The 15,848-nt window shown below is 43.8% G+C and overlaps 1 protein-coding gene across 1 annotated transcript in view; it reads left to right on the top strand.

Moving 5' to 3' along the window:
* LOC109900537 (glutamate receptor ionotropic, kainate 2-like) overlaps positions 1 to 3,972 on the top strand; it is a 159,880-nt gene extending 155,908 nt beyond the window's left edge. The window contains exon 18 of the mRNA XM_020496194.2: positions 834 to 3,972. Coding sequence (XP_020351783.1) covers positions 834 to 998 — 165 coding nt within the window. The 3' untranslated portion in view covers positions 999 to 3,972. The remainder of the gene's footprint in view (positions 1 to 833) is intronic.
* The last annotated feature ends 11,876 nt before the right edge of the window (positions 3,973 to 15,848 follow it).

Below are 15,848 nucleotides of genomic sequence, written 5' to 3'. Positions count from 1 at the left end.
GTTCTCTCACCCTCTTTTCTCATGTTCTCTCACCCTCTTTTCTGATGTTGTTTCACCCTCTTTTCTCATGTTCTTTCACCCTCTTTTCTCATGTTCTTTCACCCTCTTTTCTCATGTTCTCTCACCTTCTTTTCTCATGTTCTCTCACCCTCTTTTCTCATGTTCTCTCACCCTCTTTTCTCATGTTCTCTCACCTTCTTTTCTCATGTTCTTTCACCCTCTTTTCTCATGTTCTCGCTCTTTCCTCCACATCCCTCTCCCCTTCTTCACATCCCACTCTTCCCCTGTCTCCTTGCCAGCTTCCTTTCTCCCCTATTCACCTCCCTCTTCCCCGTCCTCTCACTATTCACCTCCCTCTTCCCTGTCCTCTCACTATTCACCTCCCTCTTCCCTGTCCTCTCACTATTCACCTCCCTCTTCCCTGTCCTCTCACTATTCACCTCCCTCTTCCCTGTCCTCTCACTATTCACCTCCCTCTTCCCTGTCCTCTCACTATTCACCTCCCTCTTCCCCGTCCTCTCACTCTTCATCTCCCTCTACCCCGTCCTCTCGCTACCTCATCTTCTCTCCTCTGCCTCAACCTCTCTACAACTCTCCCCTCCCCTCCCCTTCTACCCCCATCCTCCTCCTCTCCCTCCCTCTCTTACTATCACCCCCTACCAGGGTAGTCTCAATGTATCAGTGGGATAGACCATGGTACTGACAAACTCCAGTGTGGGTTTGATTCCTGCATGGACATAGACTGATTGTGTGTCAGTTAATGTTGCCAGTTCTGTACGTATTTTACCCTCAACCCTCTTCCTCCCTCTCCCCTCCCCTATCCCCCTCTCCAGCGCTCCTTCTGTAGTGTCATGGTGGATGAGTTGCGTGGTTCCCTGAAGTGCCAACGGCGCCTCAAACAGAAGCCTCAGCCGCCGGTCATTGTTAAGACCGAGGAGGTCATCAACATGCACACGTTGAATGACAGAAGACTGCCGGGCAAGGAGACCATGGCGTGATGGGGGGCAAAAGGTCAAGGGAAGGTCAAAAACACCCGTCAAGGTCAAATACACAGCCAGAGGATCTGGAGGGGTTGAATGAATGTTGATGCAATGTTAACGTAACCCGAAACTATATTGCATTTGCCCCCAGCTTTGGTAGTATGGTAGAGATGTTTCCTGTGGAAATGTAGACTGTCACCTCACTGTGACCGACGCTTTGTGAAAGAGACTTTTTGGAGGATTGTGGGGACAAGTTAAAGGATTGTGAGGTGAATGGATCTTTGAGATGGATCTCAATGGGGATTAAACGGGAAGAACTCAAAATGCAGGTCTGTTGAGGCTGTCTTCACAGTCAGTGACTCGACACACACACCTGTTCAGAGCATCACACTACACCTTGAGACCATAACATCCCAAGAAATGAGTTGTTGTTTTTCTGTTGATGTCATTTACACTATTGTCAAATCTGTGTGTGTGTCCAGTCGATCAAAATGGATCTCACTACAGGTGATTATGATATGGAATGTTACAAAGTGCCAAATGTTGAATAAGAACTGTATAAAGAAAATAGAGAGGATAGCCAGTTTCTAAAATATGTATTTATTTCATTTTAAATCATTGATGTTGATTGATCTCCCTAATACTCATTGTTTATCTTCTGTAATGCCTTCATTGTGACAAAGTTCGGCCATCATAAAGAAGTGACATATTACTTTCAATGCCTCCACAAACATGCTGTACAGTGTCAAAAATAAGATTACAGTCTGCCATTGGGTGTCAATATCCACTGTTTAAAGGCAGGATTTCTACAACAAAGAAATTGTTCTTTTTGTATGCAGACAAAGTTTTGTAGTACTTTCTATCAGAGTAGCATTCTCTGTGGACTTCACATAGTGTATGTAGCAGGTGCCAACTTGGGTGCCAACTTGGGGTGTCAACTCCTAATTCTGTCTACTGGTGATTCAGGGCCCTCCCCCGGTCTGGAGCCTCCTCACTGTGCCGTGTAGGGCCCTTCTCTCCTCCTCTGTCATAGGGCCACACTGTCTGCTCCATGGGGCCGTTCTACAGCTGCCTCCCCATCTCCCTACTAAACCTGGCTTACATAGCTACACAGTGGTTGTCTCGATAATTTGAACTCCTTTTCTCTATGACCACTGATCTGGTAGGACTTGACAGGTGGAAGCAATATGGTAAAAACCTATCCAGTCTTTTATCTATCAATGGTCATGAAAGAGGAAGGGTGTGCTCGTTCAGAGTAGGATGAAGTTGCCCCTAGATGCTGATAGTGGGTCACTTTTGCATTTTCCCACTAATGGTTAAAGAGCGGCTGAACTCACTTCAATATGTTTCTCTGCTGCTAATGAAGAAAAACGAGATTTGAGTCTTGGGGTTGTTGTTCGATGTGGGTGTGTTATGTTCACTTTATCGTACCCTTGCAGTTACTGTTGTTTGTCCCTCTTGAGTCACGATAGCAACAATATAGCCACTAGCACTTCCTCAAAATAGTCCGAATTAATCTAAGATAAATCACGAAATGTGTAATGAATTTTGACGTTTTTGCCAAGGATTTATTTTCTTTAATTTTTTTACATCTTTCTAAGGTTTTGGTGCAGTATTTCAAAAGATAAAATATGTGCATGAAAAAGTCAGTGGACTGCAGACAGTATTGAGACAGCTGCTGCTGTCTGCGCTCAGGACTGATTTCTGAGAACACGTCTACAACTCATCAGCAAGCTGTTGCGCTATCGTAAGTAAAGCACAAGCTGCTACACAGTGTTTATCAGTGCCCCAAATCACTAGCTAGATAAGTTCCATCTCTGTGTATGTCAATGAAGCTCGTTAGTAGTAGCAAGCAGGCACATAGAGCCGGCAGGCCACGATAGCTAAATCAGCTTATCAAGCCGCTGGTGATTGGTGACGTGCTTCGGTATCGTTTCGTTTTTTACAACTTTCTCACTATCTATTACCACAGTGTGGGTCTGGCAGTCTGTTTATCTGGCAGTGTTTCATAGGGAATCACGTTACAAAACAGGTCACGGCTGGACACAAGACTCTCGAGAATGGGTTTTAATATTGACAAGTGGCAGTTGAGATGCAAGTGCGCATCATCTCAATTTCTTTTTTTCCCAAAACACTTGCAGACACTATGAAACGCATCAGAAAACAGCCACTCTTTAAAGGGCTTTGGGGCCAAGTCTTTTTTCAACGTAACATTGCTGATGTCTTGTCTTATGTGAACCAGTCCGAGTCCGAGGCTCTGCATAATGGACAGAGTTGTCTCACTGTCTGGAGGTTCACTGCTATGATTGGACAGAGTGCAATCAGCGCAGCTGCTTCTCCGTGCATTCTCCCATCCCCGTCCTCTGGTGTTACCATCCTGTGTTAGTGGGAAAGTGGACATGTAATCCAAACCAAACGCTGTTGTAATTTGTGACAACCTTCGTTACACAAATCTCACAAAATTCAGTTTTGGAATATACTGACCCACATTATTCTACTTACACTTTTTAATCAAGTGGCACTGGAATAAATGTTTCTGACTAATATCGATGCCGCACAGAGAAGTCGTTTTTTTGCGTTCAGTTGCCCTTTGAGGTTAGGATTGGGGAGGGGAAACTTCACCCCGGAGCGTCTCATTCCTAAAAGGTTCCATCCCCAGAAAATAAAATGCAAAATACAAAGGTTGATGTTTCTGAAAATATTTGTGCTGTACAAGAATGAATGAAAGTAGGATTTATGAGTAATTTCAAGAAACCATTTAGGAACAATAGAGGGGGTTCCATGTGTTGTTTTTGTTCTACCAGTATTGCTTGTCATTTTCTACCTGCTAGATTCAGTGGTACAACGTGTAATGGTTGAATAATAATTAGGAAGATTTATCAGAAAATATCCAATTGTATTTTCCCCCCAAAAATGAGGTAATAGATTTTATTTGACATTGATGCAAGGTTTTACAAAAAAATATATAATAAATAAAACTCATAACTATTCATTTGTTTTTGATACTATATTTATCTTTGTAAACTGTTTAACCTTTATTGTTGCTGTGTGTGTGTGCGCATGTGTGAGTGTGTGTGAGTGTGTGGGCGTCCGTGCAAGATAAAATCTACACATTGTCTGATGTTCAACTAAGTCCACACAATGAAGTCATTCTGATGCATGAATAACAAGAACATGTCTGTGTATTCTCTCATAGGTCCCCACTGTCTGTGTATTCTCTCATAGGTCCCCACTGTCTGTGTATTCTCTCATAGGTCCCCACTGTCTGTGTATTCTCTCATAGGTCCCCACTGTCTGTGTATTCTCTCATAGGTCCCCACTGTCTGTGTATTCTCTCATAGGTCCCCACTGTCTGTGTATTCTCTCATAGATCCCCACTGTCTGTGTATTCTCTCATAGGTCCCCACTGTCTGTGTATTCTCTCATAGGTCCCCACTGTCTGTGTATTCTCTCATAGGTCCCCACTGTCTGTGTATTCTCTCATAGGTCCCCACTGTCTGTGTATTCTCTCATAGGTCCCCACTGTCTGTGTATTCTCTCATAGGTCCCCACTGTCTGTGTATTCTCTCATAGGTCCCCACTGTCTGTGTATTCTCTCATAGGTCCCCACTGTCTGTGTTTTCTCTCATAGGTCCCCACTGTCTGTGTATTCTCTCATAGGTCCCCACTGTCTGTGTATTCTCTCATAGGTCCCCACTGTCTGTGTATTCTCTCATAGGTCCCCACTGTCTGTGTATTCTCTCATAGGTCCCCACTGTCTGTGTATTCTCTCATAGGTCCCCACTGTCTGTGTATTCTCTCATAGGTCCCCACTGTCTGTGTTTTCTCTCATAGGTCCCCACTGTCTGTGTATTCTCTCATAGGTCCCCACTGTCTGTGTATTCTCTCATAGGTCCCCACTGTCTGTGTATTCTCTCATAGGTCCCCACTGTCTGTGTATTCTCTCATAGGTCCCCACTGTCTGTGTATTCTCTCATAGGTCCCCACTGTCTGTGTATTCTCTCATAGGTCCCCACTGTCTGTGTTTGCGTGCGTACGTATAGAACTCCTTGATAAATCTTTCCTGTCCATGGGTCCCCACTGTGTGTGTGTGTTTGTGTGTGTGTGTCCGTTTGCGTGCGCGCGTGCGTGCGTATAGAACACCTTGATAAATCTTTCCTGTCCATGGGTCCCTACTGTGTGTGTGTGTGTGCGCGCGCTCGAGTGCGAGCATGCATATAGAACTCCTTGATAAAGCTTTCCTGTCCATGGGTCCCCACTGTGTGTGTGTGTGTGCGAGTGCGAGCGTGCGTATAGAACTCCTTGATAAAGCTTTCCTGTCCATGGGTCTCCACGGAGCCGTCCTTGGTGTGTCAGCGCAGGGCCATGGCTTCGTCCCCACTGAGGCCCCTTCAGGTCCAGGTAACAGGCCAGGAAGGTGCCTGTTCTGCCCACACCAGCCTTACAGTGGATCGCCACCGGTTGGGAAAAACATCATGGGTCAGTTAGTTATCGGGTACCTCCTATATTAGGGTACCTGATACTTATATAAGGACCTATAACACATAACATATTCAAAACCCGAACATATTGCATTCACAAACGGTACATAAAAATGTCATATGTCCACAACTGTTTATACTGTTGGTCATATATTGCAGTTGTTTGATGTGTTTTATAGCTTATGCACTGCTTTGGATGCAACGTATATGAGCTCTGAGTACGTTATGAACCTCTTAGGTAGGTAACCTTCAAGTTAGGTGTGTCGTGGAAATTTCAATACTGAGTGAGACTTAGACAATTATTCAAGCAATCATCTTTATTTAACATAGATTAATCATTGCAATAATGAAGCCGTCGACTGGCACACTCTGAAGTGTGTGTTGCTGAGAGCTTCACATTTACAGAAATGCAGCGTTGTTTTTATAAGGAAAAGGGGATACATAATCAGTTGTCCAATTGAAATGTGTCTTCCACATTTAACCCAACTCCTCTGAATCAGAGGAGGTGCAGGGGGCTGCCTTCATCAACATCCACATAACTGCCTTGCTCAGATTTTGTACCTTGTCAGTTCAGGGATTCGATCCCGCAACCTTCTGGTTACTGGCTCAACGCCCAACGCTCTAACCACCTTCCGCCCTTATATAGTAGACCTAAAAATGCTTAATCATGGCTGGTTCCACCCCTCCCATGCAGACCAAGGGGCATCATAAGCCACTCTGGGTTCATCTCCTGGTCATCTGCCTCTGGTGTTGTTTTTAACCCCACCTTGTCTACGTTTCCCAGATGCAAGGATTATTAGGAATACTGAGGCCTTTGTTCTGTTCCTCCAGGCTCTCTCTATCTCGGTGACACACACCACATCTTGTCTATGCAATGCTCAGTCCGACCGGGGACATCTCCCTCACATGCACCACTAATCATAGAATGGAATGTGGCTGTTGGTTTTTATCACCAAGACATCAATCATTTGTCAGCTCAAGCTATCTCTAGTAAAATCATACGCCCAGATTAGCTGCAGGGTGCTAGAGTGGAGACCATAAAACACAGCATTAGTAGGACAGAAATATCTTACTGTTGGTTAAGTAAATAATTGTTAAAAATCCAACAAATGAGGTAAATATGTAATTTTTCTGTCATAGGTGCTGCCAAATAAGCACATACATACCTCCCCTCTGGCTGGATTTTTGTTGTTGTTGTGGGGTTAGAAAGCCTAAATTCTTGCAATTCAACACATTTTGCCATGAGGCTGAGCGAAAATGTTGCTGTTTTAAAACTAATTTCCTGCATTTCTAGACATTTTGCCATGGGGCAGAGAGAATGTTTTGCAGTTTCATAGCTAATCTCATGCTTATTCTACACATATTGCCATGAGGCTGAGAAAATGTTGCAGATTTAAAGCTAATTTCCTGTAATTCTAAACATTTTGCTATGGTTTATGGCGTGTTCTTGTGATATCTGGGGACAACAGGCTTTTTTTAATTGAACCTTTATTTAATTAGGAAAGTCAGTTAAGAACACATTCTTATTTTACAATGACGGCCTACCCCGGCCAAACCCTCCCAATACCTGGATGACGCTGGGCCAATTGTACTCCTCCCTATGGGACTCCCAATCACAGCCGGTTGTGATACAGCCCGGGATCAAACCAGTGTCTGTAGTGACGCCTCTCGCACTGAGATGCAGTGCCTTAGACCGCTGCGCCACTCGGGAGCACTACCCACAAGAAGTTTCCTGGTCTCACTAATGAGACAAGACAAAATCACAGTCTAAAGAATGTTTGGAGATTCCAAAAACGGTGAGTGAACTGAACTGTCCCTTTAAGCGTACAGGTAAACTCATTCTGTGTTTAGTCTAGTTCAGCTCATTAGTTAAGTTTTCCTACTTATTATGTGGGTGTCATTCTTTTACACCAGCAATAGTTTAGATAGAAAAGGAAAAATGGTATTATCATATCTAATATTACACATTACAATAGGCTTCATCATCCTCATCTTACCTGAAAGATGGCCCAAATAGAATGAAAATAAACAGAGCCCAATGGGTGGTGGAGTCAGGACAGGATAACAACTATGATGGCTTTGGTTACGGGGGCCTTAAATACGTCTGCCAGAATGCACTGTGGGATGCGTGTCATGGTGTCATATCCACTCAGCGGTCACTGAGCCCACAGGTGTTTCACAATCCACCCAGGATGTTGCCCAGGACAATTAGCAAAAGAGAAAAGGAAATCCTAGAATATTAGAGTGAATTTCACTTTTTGATATTTTCAGTTCTTTGATGTATCAGCCAGAAGGACGATCATCCATTTACAGATATCCAACCATTTTTTAAACTTTTCTTTTTACAACCAACGGGATTACTGTTTTATCTAAGTGTTCTATCATCATCACTATGGATGTCACATATTATGACTGTCTGAGAGGACTGAGAAAAAATTTCTGGAATCGGGTGAAGGGAAATCAGGTAGAATATATGAGGATATTTAGCGTGAGGCGGTGAAGTTCTAGGGAAAATAGTCTGTCTGTCTGTGTGTTTACATCTCTGCCCGTCTTTACATCTGTCTGTCTGCCTTTCTGCTTGTCTGTCCTTCCGTCTGTCTGTCCGTGGTAAGTGTAATCTGACAAGTGCCGTTCTTGAAGGCTGTTACTTCTCGCGCAAATGGGGAGAGGTTCAGGATTTTTCTGACAGCGTACATTCTGAAAGTAATGATTAATAGCGTTTTCCAAGGCACAACAACAGGAGTGAAACCACCCGCTCTGCCCTCCACAGTGACAGGGAAGGGCAGGGAATGTGCCAGTGCATTCAGTAGGGAGGGAGTTAGTCTGTCACACTTATTTCCATCACATTATGGCTTCTCCATGGTGTATGGCTTCTATTGGGAAAGTATCCTCCTTGTACAAGGTCTTGGATGTTACACACAAACAGGAAGGAGAATGATATGTTGGTGTTGGAGAAGTTCAAGAGCTGTAAACGTCTTTTGTTTCATAATGTTTGTTCCAATTGCTTAGGCTACCAACCATCCGTGGCCCAGGAGAAAATGAAAAGGTCAAAGAAAAACACTGCAATTTCTCCATTTAGCTATGGCACCGTGAGTACTCAGAGTCCAGGGATATATATAATTCTAAAAACCAGGACAAATGGCCTCAACTGTCTTTTGATGTGTTTTGGAAGGTTGGAAGGACACAAGTGACGCAGCTCCAATATGTTCCAACCCCTGATAAGCATATAGTGACCTTGAATACCTCACTGGGATAGATTGAGATAGATTGAGATAGATTGGGATAGATTGAGATAGATTGGGATAGATTGAGATAGATTGGGATAGATTGAGGTAGTTTGGGATATATTAGGATAGATTAAGATAGATTGGGATAGACTGGGAAAGATTGAGATAGATTGGGATAGATTGAGATAGATTGGGATAGACTGGGAAAGATTGAGATAGATTTCCAAGTCAGTCTCAAACTAATGCATGAATGACAACACCTTTCTCAGTCATTTTATATATTATTATTTTGTACATCTCTGCAAACATGCTTTTCCTGCATTCAGCATTTTCAAAATGAAATTCCGGAGAAATGCAACAACAAGGGGAATCACTGCACCAGCTATCTGAGCAAGGCAAGCATTGTTGGTTTAAATGTGATGATTTGGTATGCATTAGGGGTTTTCCCTCTGTGTCTAGGCAGAGATAGCATGGGGACAACATTAGGGGTTTTCTCAGCAGTAGCATGTGTCTGGGTAGAGATAGCATGGGGACAACATTAGGGGTTTTCTCAGCAGTAGCATGTGTCTGGGTAGAGATAGCATGGGGACAACATTAGGGGTTTTCTCTCTGTGTCTAGGCAGAGATAGCATGGGGACAACATTAGGGGTTTTCTCAGCAGCAGCGTGTGTCTGGGTAGAGATAGCATGGGGACAACATTAGGGGTTTTCTCTCTGTCTCTAGGCAGAGATAGCATGGGGACAACATTAGGGGTTTTCTCTCTGTGTCTAGGCAGAGATAGCATGGGGACAACATTAGGGGTTTTCTCAGCAGTAGCATGTGTCTGGGTAGAGATAGCATGGGGACAACATTAGGGGTTTTCTCTCTGTGTCTAGGCAGAGATAGCATGGGGACAACATTCAGGGTTTTCTCAGCAGTAGCATGTGTCTGGGTAGAGATAGCATGGGGACAACATTAGGGGTTTTCTCAGCAGTAGCATGTGTCTGGGTAGAGATAGCATGGGGACAACATTAGGGGTTTTCTCTCTGTGTCTAGGCAGAGATAGCATGGGGACAACATTAGGGGTTTTCTCAGCAGTAGCATGTGTCTGGGTAGAGATAGCATGGGGACAACATTAGGGGTTTTCTCTCTGTGTCTAGGCAGAGATAGCATGGCGACAACATTAGGGGTTTTCTCAGCAGCAGCATGTGTCTGGGTAGAGATAGCATGGGGACAACATTAGGGGTTTTCTCAGCAGTAGCATGTGTCTGGGTAGAGATAGCATGGGGACAACATTAGGGGTTTTCTCAGCAGTAGCATGTGTCTGGGTAGAGATAGCATGGGGACAATATTAGGGGTTTTCCCTCTGTGTCTAGGCAGAGATAGCATGGGGACAACATTAGGGGTTTTCTCAGCAGTAGCATGTGTCTGGGCAGACAGCAGAGATGGGAACGCACGTGTTTGTGTCTGCCCTTGTGTGTGTGTGTCCTCTCAGTATTCACTGTTCCTGCGTGGGGCTTAACATGTTTCCCACACATGCTCTTGGGAAGGATTAAAACTTCCCTCAGGTAGGAATAAAAAAAAATCCAACTAAAAATGATATTTGTGTCATGAAGCATTTTCATTGGGTTTCTCTCTCAGTGCCGCTCTGCTCTATTCTCCCCGTGGCAGATGCGGTGTGGTATATGACAGCTGCAGAGTGGGAGAACACATCTTGCTAAATGATTCACGTTAGCTACTAGCGCTTCTCCACATTGCCCCAATGGAGTCTTTCATTGGCAATGTTTTCATTGAGTGTGTGTTTTATGTGAAAAAAATGTCATGTGCGCCAGCCACCTTGACAACTCCATCTTGCATCTGACACCAGCTTGTTAGATATGTCTGTTTCCTTGACAGCCAGGGGGGGGGGGTTAGTAGATAATGTGAACGCTCTGTTTCTAGGAATCTGGATTTAGTTGTTTATTTTGACTGGCTAAGTTAAACAGGTGGTCAATGCGAAACGCTGCATGGTCAAACTTTATGAGCAACTCTTTTTGTTTTATGAGCTGAAATAAAAGATCCCAGAAATTGTCCATATATACAAAAAGCTTATTTCTCTCAAATGTTGTGCACAAATTAGTTTACATCCCTGTTAGTGAGCATTTTTATCCTGAGGAGTATTTCTGTCTGAAATAAAGCCCCTTTGTGGGGAAAAACAAATTCTGTTCGGCGGGGCCCGGAGTCATGTGTGCCCGGAGTCATGTGGGCCCGGAGTCATGTGTGCCCGGAGTCATGTGGGCCCGGAGTCATGTGGGCCCGGAGTCATGTGTGCCCGGAGTCATGTGGGCCCGGAGTCATGTGGGCCCGGAGTCATGTGTGCCCGGAGTCATGTGGGCCCGGAGTCATGTGTGCCCGGAGTCATGTGGGCCCGGAGTCATGTGGGCCCGGAGTCATGTGGGCCCGGAGTCATGTGGGCCCGGAGTCATGTGTGCCCGGACTCATGTGTGCCCGGAGTCATGTGTGCCCGGAGTCATGTGTGCCCGGAGTCATGTGTGCCCAGTCATGTGTGCCCAGTCATGTGAAATCCATAGATTTATTTATTTCCATTGACTGATTTCCTTATATGAACTGTAACTCAGCTAAACCTTTGACATTGTTGCATGTTGTGTTTATATTTTTGTTCGGTATACTTCAGCTGTGAACCAATGGAATTGTCTCAAAAGTGCTAACTCCAAATTGAATCAATACATATCTGACATGTATTTGACCGAGAAGTGGTGTCTTATTGTGTTGATCAATTGAAACTGATGGAGTACTGTTTTACATCATCACTGAGTCTGTCAATGGAACGTAAGTATCATTCATGAATCTCTTGGTCAGTCTGATAAGTCTGACCTACACCCAGAGGTCAAGAAGTCAACCAGGGAGTGCAGTGGGTAGGTCTCACACTGATTATATCATAATGTTGTTACACGTTCAATTGATCCTGCTTTGTCATCACGTGATTGGTTTCATCTGCTTATCGTACCACCATGGCATGCTGTTCTGTATTCTGATAGGTGGGATGCTGTCTTAGATTGTTTTGGTAATTCAGAAAGAGGTCGTTTGTGGAGGGGGGGGGGGGGGGGGGGGGATCGGTGGTTACTTCTGACCAAACTAAAGTGTGACCATTTAATAATGTTAGTTTAGAGCCCTGCACACTCAACACTATGTGCATAAGACTACGCAGATTACCTGGTTCAACTTTTCTTGGGGATTTATTTTGCCTCATTTCTCAACTACTACTGCAATTTAGGGAAAGCAAACAATACATCAGAAATAGCAGCCTTCTATTCCCTATACAGTCAACCACGAATGATCGATGATCCACAATGCTTCGTGTCTCTCACACCGCTGAGTACGCCGATTCTCTCTGATGATCGCATAGAATAGACTAGGACCCATCTGGAACCATTCATGTCTATGGAGGGAACAGGAAGTGAGTCATCCGAACGAACAGTGATTAGGGTGAATGGACAGTCCACAGTCACTCCTTAGACAGTCAGACTGACATACGATGCCCGTGTAGATCAGTTGGTAGAGCACGGCACTTGCAGGAGCGTGGGTTCAATTCCCGGGACCACTCATATGTAAAATAATGATGCGCTTATGACTATAAGTCTCTTTGGATAAAAACACCAGCTAAATTACATGTATTATTATATGGGTAGGATCCTGACAAGTAGGTACGTATTGGTGTCTAAAGCTAGACCATTCCATCCAACATTAATGAGAGTAGATCTAAGACTATAGTTGACTCTTTCAGTTAAAAGCATTTGATTTTGTAATGGCATAGGCCTACACTCTTTTGTATTTGTGTGCCCATGAGAACTGTTTTCACGGAGAAACATAATGACCTGTTACGTAGGCATACAGTAGTTACATTGCATTATCTGAGATCTCCAAAATCTAGGAATCATTCAGGGTGTAGGCCTTTCCTGCAGTCAAATGATCAAGTCACCCTCTAGTGGGCTTATTTGTGGAATGTTATTCATATTTATTTTATTTTATTATTAATAAACATGAAAAATAAATAAAACGAAGAATATCCTGTGTTTCTATGTCAACCGGTTTTGTTATTTGTCTTCTGTGACGTATATAAAGTGTATTATTGGGATGCAAACTCAAAATGTAATACATGTCAACTCTATATCTGACATGGTACAGGTGTCTTCTTTTTCAAAGCCCACAACCATGCGTGTGACGTATATACTTTTGTTTCAAAGTAGATTTGTTTAATACTACCACGAAACACTGAGTGACCCTGATTTAGTCTACTGTAGTAAATTACATTTTTCTAATTCAATTGTAAAATGATTAAGAATTAACACTGTCATAAATGTAATTCATGTAATGAAAGAAAGGTAGTGTTTTATGTCACAGGATCTGTGAAGACAAAGCATTCAACTCATGAACTAGGGTGTAAACATGTTTTGATTCAACTCGTGTATGGTATTGAATGTAGGCTACCTGTTCTGTGTGTGTTCATGTTTGTAAAATTACCGGTGCTGGAGTAGGCCTAGTGGAGGATAAACGCTAACTAAATACAGTTAACCCACCTTTTTCAGAAAAATGCATTGAAAGTATAGCGAGCGTAACTTTCTTTCACTGCTGCTGGCCATCAGTTTACTCACCTATTTTGTTGTTAACACTACATCACTGGCTACCGGGAGGCCTATTTGATGTTGATGGTAACAGGCCTAAACATCGTAACTTAGTCAAGTAAATTGACCTGTGTGTTGGTGACCATCCCGTTTTTCCCGGACATTTCAGGAGTCCTGACATTTCAGGCTACAAAAAATATGAATTGGTCAGCAAGGCGCATCAATTAATGTAGGCCTAATCGATCTAGGCCTAATCAATGTAGGCCTAATCAATGGAGATCGCTGAATGTCATTAGGCACACTGTTGGTGTTTTATAAACAGATGTTTATTTCCATTCACCAAATGGTGTTTGGATTATTTTGGAGTGGACGAACATGCACAGGTAGCCTACATTTTGAAGTGATTTGTTTGACAATCAGATGAAGCATCATGACTGGTTGTGTTCATGCCACATTTAAGGGTAATACATTTTTACTGTTAAATGTTAAAAGATTGTAAAATGATGTCTTTATTATTAGACTCGCAAACGTGTGCACCCAATAGAGACCCCACACTCTGCCTAAATATCTATACCACAGAAGCCTGACCCTCCCACACTCTGCCTAAATATCTATACCACAGAAGCCTGACCCTCCCACACTCTGCCTAAATATCTATACCACAGAAGCATGACCCTCCCACACTCTGCCTAAATATCTATACCACAGAAGCCTGACCCTCCCACACTCTGCCTAAATATCTATACCACAGAAGCCTGACCCTCCCACACTCTGCCTAAATATCTATACCACAGAAGCCTGACCCTCCCACACTCTGCCTAAATATCTATACCACAGAAGCCTGACCCTCCCACACTCTGCCTAAATATCTATACCACAGAAGCATGACCCTCCCACACTCTGCCTAAATATCTATACCACAGAAGCCTGACCCTCCCACACTCTGCCTAAATATCTATACCACAGAAGCATGACCCTCCCACACTCTGCCTAAATATCTATACCACAGAAGCATGACCCTCCCACACTCTGCCTAAATATCTATACCACAGAAGCCTGACCCTCCCACACTCTGCCTAAATAGCTATACCACAGAAGCCTGACCCTCCCACACTCTGCCTAAATATCTATACCACAGAAGCCTGACCCTCCCACACTCTGCCTAAATATCTATACCACAGAAGCATGACCCTCCCACACTCTGCCTAAATATCTATACCACAGAAGCATGACCCTCCCACACTCTGCCTAAATATCTATACCACAGAAGCATGACCCTCCCACACTCTGCCTAAATATCTATACCACAGAAGCATGACCCTCCCACACTCTGCCTAAATATCTATACCACAGAAGCCTGACCCTCCCACACTCTGCCTAAATATCTATACCACAGAAGCCTGACCCTCCCACACTCTGCCTAAATATCTATACCACAGAAGCCTGACCCCCACACTCTGCCTAAATATCTATACCACAGAAGCATGACCCTCCCACACTCTGCCTAAATATCTATACCACAGAAGCCTGACCCCCACACTCTGCCTAAATATCTATACCACAGAAGCCTGACCCCCACACTCTGCCTAAATATCTATACCACAGAAGCCTGACCCCCCACACTCTGCCTAAATATCTATACCACAGAAGCATGACCCCCACACTCTGCCTAAATATCTATACCACAGAAGCCTGACCCTCCCACACTCTGCCTAAATATCTATACCACAGAAGCCTGATCCACCCCTCCCCCCCACACTCTGCCTAAATATCTATACCACAGAAGCCTGACCCCCCCACACTCTGCCTAAATATCTATACCACAGAAGCCTGATCCCCCCCCCCCCCCCCCCACACTCTGCCTAAATATCTATACCACAGAATCAAATCAAATGTTATTGGTCACATACACATGGTTAGCAGATGTTAATGCGAGTGCTTCTAGTTCCGACCGTGCAGTAATATCTAACAAATAATCGAACAATTTCACAACAACTACCTTATACACACAAGTGTAAAGGAATGAATAAGAATATGTACATATAAATATATGGATGAGCGATGGCCGAACGGCATAGGCAAGATGCAGTAGATGGTATAGAGTACAGTATATACATATGAGATGAGTAATGTAGGGTATGTAAATAGTATCTAAAGTGGCATTGTTTAAAGTGACTAGTGATACATTTATTATATCCAATTTTTTATTATCAAAGTGGCTAGAGATTTGAGTCAGTATGTTGCAGCAGCCGCTCAATGTTAGTGATGGCTGTTTAACAGTCTGATGGCCTTGAGATAGAGGCTGTTTAACAGTCTGATGGCCTTGAAATAGAAGCTGTTTTTCAGTCTCTCGGTCCCAGCTTTGATGCACCTGTACTGACCTCGCCTTCTGGATGATAGCTGGGTGAACAGGCAGTGGCTCAGGGGGTTGCTGTCCTTGATTATCTTTTTGGCCTTCCTGTGACATCAGGTGGTGTAGGTGTCCTGGAGGGTAGGTAGTTTGCCCACGGTGATGGGTTGTGCAGACCTCACTACCCTCTGGAGAGCCTTACAGCTGTG

Source organism: Oncorhynchus kisutch, linkage group LG12, assembly GCF_002021735.2.
Source record: "Oncorhynchus kisutch isolate 150728-3 linkage group LG12, Okis_V2, whole genome shotgun sequence".
NCBI classification, from domain to species: domain Eukaryota; kingdom Metazoa; phylum Chordata; class Actinopteri; order Salmoniformes; family Salmonidae; genus Oncorhynchus; species Oncorhynchus kisutch.
This window is presented reverse-complemented; position numbering and strand designations above follow the sequence as displayed.